This window comes from Cryptomeria japonica, chromosome 6 (genome assembly GCF_030272615.1).
Source record: "Cryptomeria japonica chromosome 6, Sugi_1.0, whole genome shotgun sequence".
NCBI lineage: Eukaryota > Viridiplantae > Streptophyta > Pinopsida > Cupressales > Cupressaceae > Cryptomeria > Cryptomeria japonica.
In genome coordinates this window covers 17019885-17037973 of record NC_081410.1, presented here as the reverse complement: position 1 = coordinate 17037973, position 18089 = coordinate 17019885, and the positions used below count along the sequence as shown (strand labels likewise).

Here is an 18089-nt window from a genome sequence, read left to right as displayed (position 1 = left end):
ACCCTAATTTCACCACTTAAGTGAAATACTGGTTGATAACACGTCAACAAAAAGTCACCAAAATTCAAAATTCAAAAATTCTTTCCCGCTCATTTTACAAAGGGGTCCGGAGATGTGCTACCGTTAAGCTCCCCTTAGCCATGTTAAACAGGCTTAAGTTACCAGTGCTGGATTCTCTTCACTGGGTGAAGGAACAATTTCTTCTCCAGGCGAGTCATCACTTTTCTCCCTCCAAATTCGATTCATATCCTCTCAGGTTTCCTCAACATCAACTTTCTGCTTGCCTTTCTGATCCTTGAAAGAGTTGACCGGTTTTCTATTTCTTGTTCTGCAAAATTTTGCTAAGTGCCCCGATTTGTTGCAATGTTAGCAGGCCATACCAGATGATCTCCAAGGTCCTGCATTTCCTCTTCTTGTTCTTCTTCTGCAGTTCATTGCCACATGACCAAAGTTATTAGTATTGTAATTTGCATTTCTGTTAGCTTTGTCTCTACAGACATTTGCAGTATGACCAAGCTTATGGCAAACAAAGTAGACAGGTCTAAAACCCTTCTTACCAGAAGTCATATTGACTTTAAGAGCAGTTTTGTTCTTTGGATAGTTGCTCTTTGTACCGAAGGATTCACCTTTTTCAATTGTATGAAAACCAAGTCCAGAGATATCACCCTTCATTGTCTATGATTGAATTTGTTCTTCCAGCATGGTAGAACTTTTGACGAACTTCTCCAATTTCTCATTGGCTTCAGTAAGCTTTTTGACAAGATCTTCATAATGCTTAGATAGATTCTCTTTCAGAGATGATGCCAACTCAAGTTCTTGTAAAGTTATTTCAATTTTAATTAAAGAACAAGTTATGAACTATGAATGCTATATATGGATATGAGAAATTATGTCAATGTCTAATAAATCTGATTTTTATCTGCAGGTCTGAAGGAGAGAGATCATTTAATATTTTCTATGTCTTCTCCAAATGAATTCAATTGGCATATATATTATTTAGGTAACCGGTCAATTGGTGTATTGACCGGTCATGCCTTTTAGGCATGACCGATCAATGCACCCATTGATCGGTGCCTTTACAATTATACCATTAACACAATGCTGATTATCGGTTCAAAAACCCCCGATAGCATATTGTAATATCATAATATAATGACTGATCAATTTAATGAATCGGTTCATACAAACATCGATGATTCAAAGTGCAAGATGAATATAATCCAACCAGTGCATTTGTTAACCAATGTTAATGCCAAATGAAGCGGTGTATTCATTAAACCCGATAACAAATATGCTTGATATAATTAAGCCCAATAACAGATGTGAATCGGTGCCAATGTTTATGCATCCGATAGCAAGTATGTATCGGCGAATTTAACCCAATAACTTATAGCATTTAATATAAATCAGACATGAAGCATGTAGATAAATAACAGAACAAGGAAGGTTAGGAAGATCTTATCTTGCATAAGCTACCATGCATTAACAGTTCTAGCTTTAGGTTCTCCTTTTCTTCTGTTTCAGCAATTAGTTCCTCATGCATAGTGTCTCTTTCTCGTTTGATCTTTAAAATCTCTTGATCTCTTTCCTTGATAAGATCTTCAGCAGCTCTTCTGGCTTCTAGTTCCTGACTCATGCGGATAGTGAGACCTTCTAGCTCTCTCCTTAGATTCAGTTTCTCACCTTGCAACTTTTCAACTTCTTCTGCTAAAGAATCAATATTGGCTTCATCTGAAGCACTATTGTCAGATATTTCTAACAGTTTTTCAGATAGCTCTCTCCTCTTGACTTGAGAAGCTTTCAGTTTGCCTCTAAGGGATTCAACTTCATTTCTGCTAGCTTCTAGCTCTCTAGCCATCTCGAAGTAGCTTTTGTCCCCCATGGTAGTTTCAAGACTCCCTTCTAAGCGGTTAGGCTTCAAAGGAGTTAGGCTCTGATACCAATTGATGGACTTGAAAAGCAGGGCGGGGTGAATCAGTGATGCCAAAACAAACACTACTTCAAACACTAACCAGTAGATGAACTTAACCAAGCATTTAAACAAAATACATGCTATCCAAAATGATATAATAGTATCCACAAAAAGTAAAGCATCCACCATAACACAAGTGTTTATACATAGAAAACCCAAATAGGTAAAAACCACGCTAAGATGGAACTCACAAGTTAACTATCTGCAATAATAGATAACTGACCAGTTAAGGTCTTACAAAGTGCTCTGCTAGGAGCGAATCTTGTTAGAGATCCCAAGCTTGATTAGAAGCTTATACCCTGTTAAGAGTACTACCCTATTAGGAGTAACCTCGCTGGAGGATTTGAGAATCCAAACTAATGGATCACCTTGTTAGAGGATGTAATGTCCCCTGCCTGATCTATTTAAATATACTAAAATTGATAGATTTTCTTCAATAAGTTATTAACAGTGCTTGTCTATTTTTCTCATTAGCTGATTAATTTCATTATTCATAGTTCTTAATATAGATATCAAACCCTGCTACTACTTCAGTTTAAGGGAGAAAGGTTTACATATGTCACCAAAGTGCTTAGAGACCAACTACAATAGGTTCCCTCAAAGTTTACAGATCCAAGCCCTTACCTATCTTGGGTCTATACCCTCAAGACTTATGGGTCGCTGATCTCCACCATATCTTGGGACTTAACATATTGCTTGGATTTAGACTGCCCCTCTTTGAAACATCTCAATCCCATCTTCTTAAATACGGAAAGTAATAACATGATTTAGACTATAAGTATATATATTTCTTATGTATTATGAATATATATATGAAATTAAGTATGACTGTCGTACATATTGCAGTCCATATTAGTATTACTATTAATTCTGCATAAGAACATTATTGGGCTTCATATATTAAGCATACTTATTAAACACATCCCCACGCATACCACCAAGAACAAGGATGTTACTGCCTGTAACTTAATAGCAGTTATGATCTGATCTGATCTGATCCATCGTGATCTTACTAGATGCTTTTGATTCCTTTCCTTTATATCTCTCAATGTGAGGGAGAGGTCACACCTCTTCATCATGTATGCCCTTTGGCAAGAGACACGCCCCTTCACCATTAGCACCCTTTGAAAGAGTGCAACTCTTCATTATTTCTGCCCTTTGAAGAGACACAACCTCTCATAATCAGATCTGCACATTTTATTTAAATCAGATCTGCACTTCTCATTTCCAAATTATTCCCCCCCTCAAATGAGGTTCTCTTCTCCCTTTTATATCTCATTGTTGAGGGAGTCACAACTTTTCCTTTCATGTCTTTTGACTTTTCATTAACTTAATTAATTTTTAATTAATCATATTTAATTATATTATTTTATATTTTAATTTAATTTAAAATATTTTAATTTTATTATTATCATTTATTATTAAAATTTATTTCAAAGTGGGGCCATTACATATATATTTATTATATGGTATAAGTGAAAAAGAATCAACATACGTATTATGAGAATAATTGGTTATTGCTGAACCTATTTATCAAGTTGGTATTAACAGCGTTATTTATATCATTATATTATGTTACATTAACAACATTATATTATGTTACCTACATTTTATTACATTACATTATCAGTACTGTATTACATTGGCAGTATCATACCACACTGACAATATTATATCAGATTTTATTAACTGTATTAGCTTCAAGTTACATTAACATCATTATGTTATTTTGGCACCTTTAAGTTATACTAGATTAACAGTGTTTTTATGTTAATACATGCCTCCTATATCATATTAACAGTATAAGTTGTATTAACAGTATTAAATTATATTAATAGTATCAATATTAAATTGCATTAGTAATATTAATTGTATTAACAATATTAAATTATATTAATAGTATTAATTGTATTGTATTAGCACCATATGATATTGTTAACAATCATCATAGTCATACCCGTAATGTTTCCAAGACTGCTGATGACTTTTTTGGTCTTTCCCATATGAATCCCCATTGACTCGCACCTTTTCTGATTAAAATTTGTTATTCTTAAACGCAGCCTAATGCATTGGTAATTTGATCGGTGCTTTCCGAATAAACAAATTTTGATATAAGTAATGCACACATTAATAAATTCTGAATAATTCTATTAATAATAAAATGTGATTCACATATTACTAAATAATTTGTGTATAATAATTTTCAATATTAATTTGTGAATAATAATAATAATATTTAATAATTAAATATTAATAAATATTAATAATAATATTTAATAATTAAATATTAATAATTTCAAATAATCATTTGTTGATTATATTAGTTTATAATAATAATTGTTTCATTTAGATTATAAATAACGATCAAGGAGGGGACATGACAGAGGATTTGTACAATGAAGCTTGTTAGAGCTTACCCGGTTAGGGGATTTGATTATGTTGTAATGATTATGTGCTTGATCAGATCCTTCTAAGTACATTCAACACTGCTCTTCATCTTAACATTTATCGCTCTTCAACAAAAGCTTTCACTCAATATTCACATAACAACTCTCTCTGTTATCAGTTCGAAATGATTCACTAAGATGTCTTTAAATAGACATTCAAATCTTATGTCGGCCTTAGGAAATCACAACACAATTTCCTAGGTGCAGTGTATCTAGACAAGTAAACATAACTCATCACAAAAATGACCGCCAAGAAAACGGTGCTAGTAACTAATCACAAAATCAGATACTAGTTAGAACAGTCAAAACCGGTTGGATCAAAAACATGTGAACCGTTGTCCTAGAATCTTCCGCTTGATCTCCATATTCATCTTCATTTTCATTTTGATGTCGACTTAGTGTAGCCACAGGTTATCTCTTATGCACATATCGGTTCACACAAAGTACCGGTTAGAGATAAACCTTAAACATACAGGTTGACAGTGTAAACCAATTGAAGTTACACCGGTAGTCCATATGTGTGTGTGACAGTGTTTCATCAATGACAACAAGTGATGAACACATTACAATTATCATCAAGCCAACACTAGTTGCACAAGACCTCTTATAAAGCTAATAAAACACCTTGCACACACACCTATAGATGACAAAAGTATTTTAATCCCTTTAGACGGTTTCATTTGACATGATTTCTCGAGATTTGACAATTTAGGGTTTGCTTAAGATTACACACATAGTGGGAGCTGCAAACATGCATGACATGATCTTTGGAGATTTGACAATTTAAGGTTTGCTTAAGATTATTTCCTAGTTAGCAATAATTAATCATGGGCAACATGTATAAATCCTAATCTACTCCTTCTAATAATGATGGAGGTTGTTTTGAATGATGAACGTTTGACTCTGCAACAATATGGACTAGTGGCAACTCTATTGAGCAATAAAGTCATGAACAACAAGAGGGAGGAGATACATCCGACAACACATCAACAAAAACCAGAGATGTATTTACTTACAAATCAAATATTATATCCATCAAAATGGACATACTTAATAATCCATGAACAATATAAAGCATTTGTAATGTAGTAGATGTTGTCACACATACACTAAACCCTCATTACATTCATGCAAACAAATGTGGTAAGAGGAAATACATAACTACAATTAAAATATTCCCTTGAATGGTTACAAACTACTATAGAGACATAACATTACATGCAAATGCACTTTACAAAACCTTCCAACAATTTACAAGATGTAATCTAGCATTTACAGCTCAAAATAGAAACGTTTAATGCCCTAGAACCAGCTCAAGTCACGTGTAAACTAGAAAATTGGCTCAACAAAAAACCTTTGAAAGATGAACAAACTCTTCTTCCGTGGCCTTCATCCACTTCTCACGCTTGCTAGCTTCATCATATGTCTTGGGTTCCATCTCAGTCATAAGGCAAAAATTTACTTGTTCATTGTTCCTTGTTCTCCTTGTTGTTTGCACACCATCATTCTTGTTGCCTATAATCTGATCCTCAGGGTGATTTTTCTGAACATACATGGAGCTTTGCTTGGTGCCTCTTCCTGTTGTTCACTTTCAGCTTGTGCTTCCTCTTCCACATATGGTTCCTCACTCTGATTTACAATATTTTGCCTTTCTTTGAGCATATCCTCATCAACTCTAACATTCACACTCTCAACCATTCTCCTCAGTCTTTTGTTGTAACATTTATAAGTCTTGCTATGAGTAGAGTACCCTAAGAAGATGCCTTCATCACATCTTGATTCACAACTACCTAATCCATCCTTATCTCTTTTGATAAAGCATTTGCTACAAAACACCTTGAAGTACTAGACTGAAGGCTTTCTATCATACCATAACTCATACGGTGTCATTCTACTATTTACTCTTAGTTGTACTCTATTTAATGTGTATACAACAGTATGGACTGCCTCTTTCCAATATACATCAAGGAGATTTGCTTCATTTAACATTGTTCTTGCCATCTCTTTGACTGTCCTATTTTTCCTTTCAACAACACCATTTTGTTGTAGTGTCCTAGGGCCAGAGTATTGTCTTCTTATTCCATGTCTCTCACAGTAGTCTTCAAATTCATTAAATGTGAACTCTCCTCCACAGTTTGATCTCAGACATTGAATCTTTGAAAGGCTTGAGACTTGTCTTGCAAGAAAGTGACCCATGTCATTCTTGAAAAATCATCTATGAGTAGCATGAAGTATCTTTCTCCATTTAGGGCTCTTGTTCTTGTAGGCCCACACAAGTCTGTATGCACAAGCTCTAGTGGCCTTCTTGTTGAGTATTTTTTAATCTTGTGGCTCTCTTTAGTTGCTTTTCCTCTTTGACACTCCTCACAAAAAGTGCTTGCTGGTTTGATAATCTGAGGTATGTGCCTAACATACCCTCTCTTGCTCACCTTAACAAGATTATCAAAATGAATGTGACCAAGCCTTCTACGCCACAGCCAACTTTCATCAACTTGTCCCATCATGCATTGGGACTCAAAGCATTCTTTCAAGTTGTACACATTTCCATCTATCCTTTTGCCTTCAGCAACAAGTTTGCCAGTGCTTTCCTTTCGATTTCACATCCCCTTGGGTCAAAAGTGAACATGTATCCTTTGTCACACATTTGACTTACACTCAGCAAATTGTGTTTTAGACCTTCCACATAATATACATCATGAGCTTTTAATTTTCCATCAATGTTTAGTGTACCCTTGCCTTTTATCTTGATTGAGGAATTGTCTCCAAACCTTATTGAACCACCATTCCAGTCTTCTAATTTGATAAATTTCTTCTTGTCACCAGTCATGTGATTTGAGCAGCCACTATCTACCACCCATAAATTCTTCCTTTCTGCATGTAGGGCAGTTTGGACAATCAAACTTGATTCAAATTTGTCCTTCTCTTTTTTAACCCAAACTTGTTTTGATTCTTGCTTCTTCTCTACTGTCACATTCTGATCTGATTTTGTCTTTGGTTCCAAAGATGACATTTTCTTCTTTTGTCTAGCTGCTCTAAGCTTACCATGTTTTGCAATGTGGCCCAAGTTTTGACAATAATAGCATTTTACATTTACATTGAATGATGAATTTAAAAAACCATTGTAGGACAGAGATACATTTCCCCTACATTCATAACTCCTATGATCTACACCATTGCAATGATAGCAAATGACATTTACATCTCTAAGATTATTAGAAGGATTTCTACTTTCATAACTAGGAAGGGACCTACACATAAGTCTACATTTTGCAATTCAATGACCATAAGTATTGCATTTATGACAGTAGTCATGGAAGTGAGGTCCATACCAATCATTGTTGAAGTTGTTTCTCATTGGTCTCCTTGGAGCAGCATAACTCAATCTTCTTGAGCTCTTGCTTCTAAACCTCCATTATCCATCCTGGCTTTTCCTTTTTGATCAACATGACTGCTCTTTGTAACAGCAACATATGTTTTCTTCTTAGTGGCCTTGCTGACAGTGAAAGTTTGTTCACTTCCATTCTTACTTGAAGAGACAAAATATATCTCTTTATTTGTTGAGTCCTTACTAGTAGAACATTGACCAGCATCGAATCCAACCCCTTTTGTATCCTTTGAGTACTTTTGCATACTTGATTCTCACCTTGAGTTCATTTTTGCACTTTTCAAGCTCTTTTTTGAGATTAACAATTTCTTCCTCAACTTTTGATACTCCTTTCTTTGTTTTCTAAATCTGATTTTGTCACTTCATACATTCTTTTGGTTTCTTCCAACTGAGCAGTTATGGCAGCAAGATTGTTGTTTGATTCTTCAATATTCTTGTTTAGTAAGTCATGCTCTTTTATGACAAACTTCTTGTATTTCTTAACTCTTTTCTTACTTTGTCAGGTTCTTCAAGAGCACAAACCAATTCTCCTTCAAGGTCAACCACAGCATCTGCATCTTCTTCCTCACTATCATCTATATTTTTAGATTGACCACCACTATGTTTCTCATTAAGGATCTCTTGAGCCATGAAGACACGAGTTTGTTTTTCATCTTCACTGTATTCCTCAACTGACTCACTTTCATCATCAAAGACATCACTATCAATTGAATAAAGAACTTTCTTCTTTTTTCTTGGTTTACAAAACCTTTTACCCTTATCCTTGACATCTTCCACATTATTATCTTCCTTCTTCTTATAGGGACACTTAGCAGCAATATGTCTTATTTTACCACAGTTAAAGCAATTGAAAGGTAGCTTTCCTCTATACTAGCCTGATCCTTTCTTGAGCTTTCTAACAAAGCTAGCTTCAGCAGCATTTGATTCATTTTCTTCCTCATTGGTAGTTTGTCCTTTCCCTTTCTTTGTGGAAGTAAATGCAGGCTCTCTCTTTAAAGATTCAATGCCTACTATACTCATTTCATATGCTGATAAGGAACCAAATAATTCATCCATAGAGAAGGTTTTCAAGTCTTTAGCTTCCTCAATAGAAGAGACCTTTGTGTCATACTTCGGATTGAGAGATCTAAGTACCTTTTTGACAATAACTTCATCTTTGACTTCTTCTTCGAGTCCTCTTATGGTATTAACAGTCTCATCTACCCTTTGCAAATAATTTGCAACCTTCTCTTCTTCCCTCATTTACAGACCTTCAAACTAAGCTCTAAGATTTTGCAGCTTAGCTTCCTTCACTTTGACATCTCCTTCATATATTCTTTGCAGCTTGTCCCAAGTTTCTTTGGCAGATTTGCAATGCATAACTTTGACAAATTTTGTTTCTGATAGACCACTAAGAATAGCATTCTTTGCTTTGGCATTATATTCATGTTCCTTCTTGGCATCTAGATCGGTAGGAGGAGTTGTTGGAACAATGTATCCATTCACCACAAACATCCAGACATCAAATCCAAGGGAAGACAAGTAGGTCTACTCCAAAAGGCATAATTGGTGCCATCAAACTTTGGTGCATTAGCAGAGGATTCATTCCTAGCCATTGTGTTCACAAAGCAGGATCTACCCAAGCTAAAGAAAGCTTTAACTACAAGGGAACCTGGTGCTCTGATACCAATTGAAGAACACAAATGATCACTAAGAGGAGGGTGAATCAATGATAATCAAAAATTTAAAACTTTAAAACAAATTGTGCTATCACAAGTAAGAGAACTAATCAAAGCACTTGCAAACAAGAGGCAGACACATAACACAAGGATATACGAGGAAAACCCACAATGAGGAAAAACCTCGGTGAAAAATGTTGCTGGAGTCTACTGCTCCAATCCAGCCTCACAATGGAAAACTGATTACAATATGTTTTAGGGCACCAACCCTTGTAGTTTATGAGCACCAACCCCTGATTTTATGAGCACCTACTCAAAGGAGCACCTACCCCTGCTCTGAGCACCCACTCAAAGATTTACAATGATTCAATAAACTATAGAAATCTTGTTACAAATGAGTTTTGTAACACCTTACTAATTTCCAGTTGCCTACTTACAGAATGTTATGCACATTCTGCTACTGTGTTATGTTGTTGCTCTGATTTCTCTTCTCTTGTATACCTCTTCCCTTTTCTGGTTCTAACTTGTTCACCTCTTTGCTATACCTTTCTACCTTGTCTGCTCTGCAACAACTCTCCCACACTTTTTCTTTGTGTCTATCTTTGCTCTCTATCCTATGCACTCTTCTCTTTAATCACTGGCCTGAACTTGTAATCTCTATTCTCCTCTTTTCCCACTCTCTGCTTCTACTTCTTGCTGCAACTGATCTCTTCTTAACTTTCCAATTTTTCTACACATAAATTTTCTACAATGTTATTGACCACCCCGACTTCGTGTTATTGACACCTGCGGAAAATGCTTTTCTGCAGCCTCTGTTTTTCACTCTTTGTTCACTACTTCTCAGTTGTTTGCAAAGTTATACATCTCCACCTACAACATGCTTCCACTTCAATATCTTCAACTTCTCACAAACTTCACTAAGAAGCAATCTACATCCAACCAGATTTTTCCCTCCAAGGATGAATTTAAAAATTAATCTTCTTGACATCTGAGAAATCCAATCTACCTATTGATTTGATCCTCTGAACACTTTGTCCAGACAACTAGCCCTCAATAATAAATGATCCCCTTGGAATCCTTCAGAAATCAGATTGTATCTCTGAGCATGGATTACTATTTTTAATAATCTTAAATTTTGCAATTCATTCAAAGATTTTCAGATCATTCTGGAGCTACTCCACCTTCTGCAGTATAAGTCTGCATTAAAAGCCTATCGTACAACAATCTTTTCAATCAGATTTAATTCTGCACTTAACCCCCCATTTTGAAAATCACATCTTCAATTACTGCTTTGTTCCACAATCTTTTCAATCAGATTTGATTTTGCACTTAACCCCCCATTTTGAAAATCATATCTTCAGTTACCACTTTGCTCAACATTAATTTATGTTTCTGTGTGCTGCTCAAACTGGATAATCTTATCTGATACGTATGCTCTTGCTTCATCGACCAATCAAAAAGATTTTATTGTCCACCTAACATTTACCTGTCACTCAACCACTTGGTGAATGGTGGGACCCATTAACAAAAACCTCATCTCACAAAGGGTCCACGTGTAGCAGAAAATCCACGTTGGATTCGCGAGTTGTGCAAATGAGTTCCGCAGGTCATATAACATGCGTGTTATACGCATCGCAAATCAGCAACTCTTCCTTCATGCGAGCTAGCGGAGAACGTGTTTTCTACCGATTTCCTTATCCCATGTTATTTCCTCTCAAGCCTTCTTACCACACGGGCTAACAGGATCCATCTATTCCCTTTGGTATTTTTACCACGCACGACCATCTCTCTCCAAGTTTGCACGACGCGGGATAACGGGGTGCCTTATTTACCTTTGTTTATTGTTACCCTACAAGGTTATCTTACAACAAATAACATGCCGCGGGATAACGAGGTTCGCGGTTTGCTTCACTTCAGTGTTTATCCCGCAAGGTTATTTAACAACGAATAACATGTCGCGGGATAAGCCAAGCAGCATAACCTGCATGTTATTGACATCTTCGTCATACTTTAGCGACTAGCCCGTAGAGTGTTTTGCCTTCAATGTTTCTTGGTACGGAATAGCGTGGGCCGCATAACTATCGTGTTATTGACAACTGCAACTGGTACTCATTGTAACTACATGCGACTAACATAGCATTTTATTGACAACTGCAGCTAGCTTTTTCTGAGTCAGACTAGATTTCACAATACATTTCCAACACAATTCTATGTGTCCTCCTTGTCCATTTTCATGCCCCAATGACACATTCCATGCATTCCTCTTGTATCTCCTTATGTGTATAACACTGTGTGTTATATGATGCTACAGTAACACTTTTGCCAACCTGTCAATCTGAACTTTCCACTACATCTTGTCTGATCTCTCCACTGCATCTTCTCAATTGTTGACATCAATGACAATCTAATGCCAACAATACACACACACACACACATATATATATATGTATCTATATATATATCCCTAAAGAAAATAAGTTATCTTTTATAAACTAGCTTATATCAATAAGTTATCTTTTATAAACTAGCTTATATCAACCAGATGGAATCCAAAACACTTGCTAAGCAGTGCAGGGGTTCAATTTCAGTTAATTAACTATAAATATTAAGGGGCCTTCCTATGTCATGTATGAACTAAGTAATTTATTTCCATGGATGAATATAATCATTGATGCAATACAGGTAAAGTTTTGGAGTTAACGATGAACTATGTCTGATCATGGAAACAAAATGTGATTGGCATGTTAGAATGAAATATTTAATAATCCAGATCGTGTTTAAAAAAAGTTTAATGTAACTTACATTACACTGTCACTTACTGTTGTAAATGCCATCATGATATAATCAAACACTAATGGAAAAGGTTACGTGAAGTGGTATTCATACAATAATCAGATGGCATTTAGAGGAAGTACTACATTTAAGCATCATGAATAAATTATAATAGGTCAATTTCTCATGAATAAAACAAAAAAGGATAAGTTTAACATCTACCCAAATAATCATGCATATCTGTTGACCCTCTATTTGTCCAAGAATGTTTATTGAGGGGTAATCAATGTAGAAAACGTTTATTTTATTACGTAGGAAAGCATTTCAAATACAGTCTTTGGCCACAGCACGTGGACTTGACCAACAATGATCAGAGGGAATCTTATAAAAATGCCTATGGACCTGACCCATGCTAGTCAAAGAGGATCCTGCGTGGATGCTTGCGGACCTAATCCACAGTAGACAGAGGGGGTCCTGCAAGGATGCCTGTGGACTTAACCAAAGTAGTAAAAGAGAACCCTGCAAAGGATTTATAGACTTGCCTACAGTAGTCCAAATGAGTATACCAGAGGCTTAATAAATTTTAATATACCAGACCAGGTAATAGTTATCTCATGATAACATCTTGGGTCAGCACACAATATGTTATTTCCATCACAGATGCATGTGTGTGTGCATATAAAATATAAAGATAAGATGTAAACATCAATTTGTCGTAACTAGATGTCTTCATCAAAATTATAGTAAAGAAGAAAGTACAATTCAGTCAAGATGAATAAAATTATGTTTTCCTCAAAAAACATATTCCAAGTTCTTTGCAGATTAAAAATCCGAAGACCGAAAGATAAAATATATCCACTTAACAAGATAAAAACATGCTCAGTTCCATATTTCTCTTGTAACATTATTTTAAACCAGAATATTGCAATACAAAACTATTTATTGAAATATATTAACAGGCAGAAAAAACATTCTGATTGAACTGAATGATATGGAGTTAAATGTAAGAATAAACATCAAGCATTCATTAAATGTGCACTTACAAGACGAGAGCGATGCCTTGAAAAAGCCAATGCTCCTCTATACAGCACCATTGTTTAAAAGATTCTCTGTTTCAAGGCACAAAATACTCATTAATTTGGATAAAGTTTTCCTTATTTGAAGTTAGGAATCCACATCGCAAAGCATATATATCAGACGAAAGGAGATAAATATTGGATTTTGCAGCAAAAGAAAAATAACTCATTGTTAGCTTGTAAAAGCTATATTAATATGTTTCTAACGCCTTGTTGATTGGGTAAACCAGACTTTACCATTGTTCCAAATTAAGACAAACCTATTGATTAAGTAAACCAGACTTATAGCTTAGTTGCACCCATTGTTCCAAATCCACATTAATGAGGTTGAACACATTTCTCTGATGCTCAACAGACTTCTGGACTAATCTTGTTCCCCCGTCAAAGTGCAAAACTATTCTTATGTTCTTGCCAGCGAAAAAGAGTTAGAAACTATACTAAAACAAGACTGAAAAGAGGTGAGACACCAAGATGATCAACCTTGGTTTATCTAAACATAAGCTAAAGCATAAATGTATTCTGCAAAGTGCAAACCATGCAAAGAAAACACAACTAATTGTTATGTAGGAGGCATAAATTAACATTACATAGCGGATTAACATTCGCAATTAAAATAGAGACCAAGAGTATAGAATAACCATGAGATCCTTATTAATTGCTTTTGAACACCTAGAAATACATGGAAATGCAAAAATAGTAAGAGCCAAGACTAGGCTTATGCTAGATCACAACAGAGCTAGAAAATCCTAAAGAACTTACCCAAGACTTCAAAAGACCAAGAAATTTACAAGTGAGCCAATGCTCAAACATATACAATCAAAAGGAGTAAGAAACCTGCACCCAAATCATTATTAGTATGAGCTACAAAAACTTGGCACAAAAAACATGCATTGATCCAAGCATAGCTTCAGCCTGATGATATCTTGAAGATGCTGGATAGAGTGATCTTAACTCATTTGATGCCATCCTACAATAGGGACTCCACGCTGGCTTTCATTAACTATAATACTTTGAGACAGTTTCAATTAGACAGTAGGCCACAACCTTCTTTGAAAATAATACCAAGCTGGGGTTCCCAGAAATTCAAGAAGATCCTAAAATGTTTAAATTACGTCAGGATCAAGAGCGGAGTCACTTGAAGTGAGGTCATTCATTGGTTGCACAGTGGTAGCATCTCCAAAGAGGATCACTGGTCGTCGGTTCAATTGTGAACAAAACTTTGGGAAGTTGTCAAACGTTTAGGTCTCTTGAAACTACATAGACATACCATGTCTTTTTCTTTTGTCGCTACCCTCAACAAGAGAAAACCCAACATCTTTTTGTTTAAGTAGAATGCTTCAAAGGCAGATCATTCACTTTGTAATGCCATCTCAAGCCCCAATCAATGATAGGGATAACTTTCATGGCATAAATGCACAAGGTCTCATCTCATGTTTCCCTTCTAATCACAGCTAAATCACTCTTATGCCACTTCACAGTCTACTCACGTAGATTTATCTGTCAAAGAATCAGCAAGGCAGCTCATGTGTTCAATTTGGTGGGGCATTCTTTCCATTAATTCCATGGCAATTAACTATTCAGCAAAAGATCATCTCTTATAGTGGAGCACAGCTTATGTTATTACTTTCTTAGCTTTTTAAATGGGATTGGAATCCTCCTTTGGCCCATGGGCAGATTAGTAGGTCAATTCAGTGCTTGTTTGTCAGTTTTGCTTTATCCAGAGAAACTTTTCCAAGCACTCACTAAGGATCTCCTTTGGCCTTTCTGAGAATAGCCAAGGAGAAGAATGATTTATCAATAACTTCACTATCTAGTAACATTTTTTTTGCTCATGTAATCTAATTGAATCTAGGTTTGAAAATTGACTCATGGGTCTTCATTAGACACATAGAAGCCTCATTTATTTGAATAAAACATGAGGGGGAACCAATTGAAAGACTTACTTGCCACAAAAGCATGTCCCTAAGTCACAAGATTCGCCGAATAATTTCGAACTCTTATAAATTCTGAAAAAATTCGTTCAAATTCGCCTTAAAGTTCGGATGGAACTAGGCTAGTGAATTTTTTATTAAGATATTAAAAATAGATTGGTGCAACTAATGGAACCCCGCTTTGTCGTCAATGTTCTGCATTGTAAACTGGAATTCGCTGATTTTGTTATTGAGCACAATAAATATGTCGACAGAAGCTCAGTTTTGTGAAGGGTAATGGACAACCATCGCCTGTGTTGATTGGATCGCAGTCTGTGTTGAAGGAAGGATTGTAGATTGAGCGAGGGTTAGCCAAGTTTTGTCGTCACACCTTTGCCATCACACCTTTGCCGACACATTTTGTAATAAAGTGACTCGTCATACCTTTGTCGTCACTCGATTCATTGCCAAGCAAAACAGAACAGACGGGCGAGATGTGTGTTTAGTCGCAGGAAGGAGACCATGTTAAAAGCATAAATCCTAGATAACTGTCAAAGCAGCAGAACTGCTTGATACAGCAAAGCAAATTGGCTACAAAATTGCTTTCTCTATTTAAAATTATATATTTATTGCAAATACTTGGAAGACATTTTTATTGTACTATGCAGTGACAATACATATATTGTTTATCTAAATTGCTTTGAATATATATATATTTCTATATTGTTTATCTTGTTTCACTGTACTCTCTTTTATACATCTCTACATTTTTCATTACACCCCAATGTGACTTCATCTAGTTATACTGCTACTGTTTGAATGTTTTCGAAAAGCTAAGTTACTTCTGAAGAAGAGTAGAGTTGAAGGTTTAGGATACCCTGTCTGTAAAATTGTTCTGCTTTGTGGATGGAATACAGACTACCTATTTTTGTATTTCAATTTAATGCCAAAACCCTCAAAGGAAGACACTTGAAGAAAATCACGAAAATGTAAAATTTGTGCTCAAAATGACCTTCAATTTTCAAACCCAAAAATATATTTTATATGCTCTGTTTACTGGGTGAGTAGTTTCAGATATGCATGTTTATCATATTTCCTGATTGTATGCTTAAGGCAAACAGGCTGGAGACAAAATGGCATATTTGCAGCAGGGCATAGACATCCATGAAAGCATAAATAATAGACGAATTTCGTTAGATGTCCTAATGGCAATACCCATGGTAGACATGTATGCAAAATTTGGAAGCATAGACAAGGCACATGACTTGTTTGACAGAATGCCTCCAAAAACTATGTTCTCATGGACTGGAATGATCAGAGGATATGCACAGAATGAATTTGTTGGAAAGGCATTAGAGACTTTCAAGGAAATGCCTTTGCCATGGTCAAGCCAAATTCCACAACCATCGCCAACATATTTGCTGCCTCGACTAAAATGGGGAGTTTTTGAACAGAGTATGGACATCAATCAAAGCACAGTCGAAGGGGGGCTTTTGTCAGATATTATAGTTCGAAATACTCTGTAGACATGTAGGCCAAATGTGGAAGCATTGGCAAGGTACGCAAACTGTTTCACAAAATGCCCGAAAGAAATGTGGTCTCTTCGAATGCCATGATTGCAGTCTCTTTGAATGCCATGATTGCAGTCTCTACGAATGCCATGATTGCATGATATACACGTAATGGATTGGTTGAAAAGGATTTAGAAACTTTTAAGAAAATGCAATTGCAGGTGTAAAGCCATATATTTCACAACCTTTGCCAACATCCTCCCTGCCTGCGAGAACACTGTAGCCAAGTAACATATTTAAGTTTTTTTTTTAAATGTTTCTATTATTGGTGAGAAAGGGAAGCTATTTATCTAGGTTGCAATGATTTTTTATCTCAATGTGGAAATAGTAAGTTGGAGTACTATGATTTTACAACTATTTTTAATAATTGATTTATTTTATTAATCTTAGAATACAATTTTTGAGTAATTACTTTTTAAATATCTAATTTTCAACATTAAAAATTTATAATGCTAACTAAAATTCTATTAGTATATTATAAACTTAAGAGAATATTTTCTTTCAAATGACTAGAATTTTATTCTATTACATCTTAAAATTTATTTGTTTATTATTTCATATTTGTTTTTTCATCTTTATTTTTCTTATGCAAATTCAGATGACTCTTCCAACAAGACACTATTACACGAAAGCCAAAACAAAATCTCTCTCACCAAATCTTTACACTAATAAAAACATCTCGACAGGAACTCTTGTTTTATTCTTTTTCAATAAAAAAAATTATTTTTTAACAATTCAACTCACCAATAAATAAGAAACCACTTAAAACATTTCAAAATCTGTAAATTTGTCAAATTTAAATTGAGTCTCATATTCCACGTGATCAAATTTGAGGTTCTTGGTACAAACTGAAATTCTCCATTGTTGACTAGTAAAATATCACACAAATCGCCCTGGGCCAATCTAACTCTAAGTTGTCTTCTTTTTTTAATTGCTATAAAATTTCAATTTGCAGTGATCCTACAATTTATATTCTGCTATAGTTGCTTGTACAATTAATTAGGATTGTAATGCTAAGATGTTAATTTTTTACTGACTAATGTGGTTAGATGATTTTTTTATTTTTTCTAGATTCAATTGATTAGATATGAGGCAAATCATGGTTTTTAGCAGCTTACAAGCACTTTGGCTACCATTTACACGAGTGGATTTTGGTGGGATATTCAGATATCTAGTTTCTAGGTCTTCAAGAGCCTTTTCAGGGTAACACACATTTGAGTATTCTGATTGCGAACTTTCTTTCTTGATACCCATTATTTTCCTTTTCTTCAGAATCTCATTCGATAAGATCTATTGCC

The 18089-nt window shown here is 35.1% G+C and overlaps 1 protein-coding gene across 3 annotated transcripts in view; it reads right to left on the bottom strand.

Annotated features, from left to right (window-relative positions):
• Positions 1 to 18089, bottom strand: part of LOC131048073 (citrate synthase, mitochondrial) — a 190428-nt gene that overhangs the window by 158470 nt on the left and 13869 nt on the right. For all 3 annotated transcript variants that reach the window (XM_057981928.1, XM_057981927.1, XM_057981929.1), the window contains one exon: positions 13278 to 13343. In XM_057981928.1, coding sequence (XP_057837911.1) covers positions 13278 to 13328 — 51 coding nt within the window. In that variant the 5' untranslated portion in view covers positions 13329 to 13343. The remainder of the gene's footprint in view (positions 1 to 13277; positions 13344 to 18089) is intronic.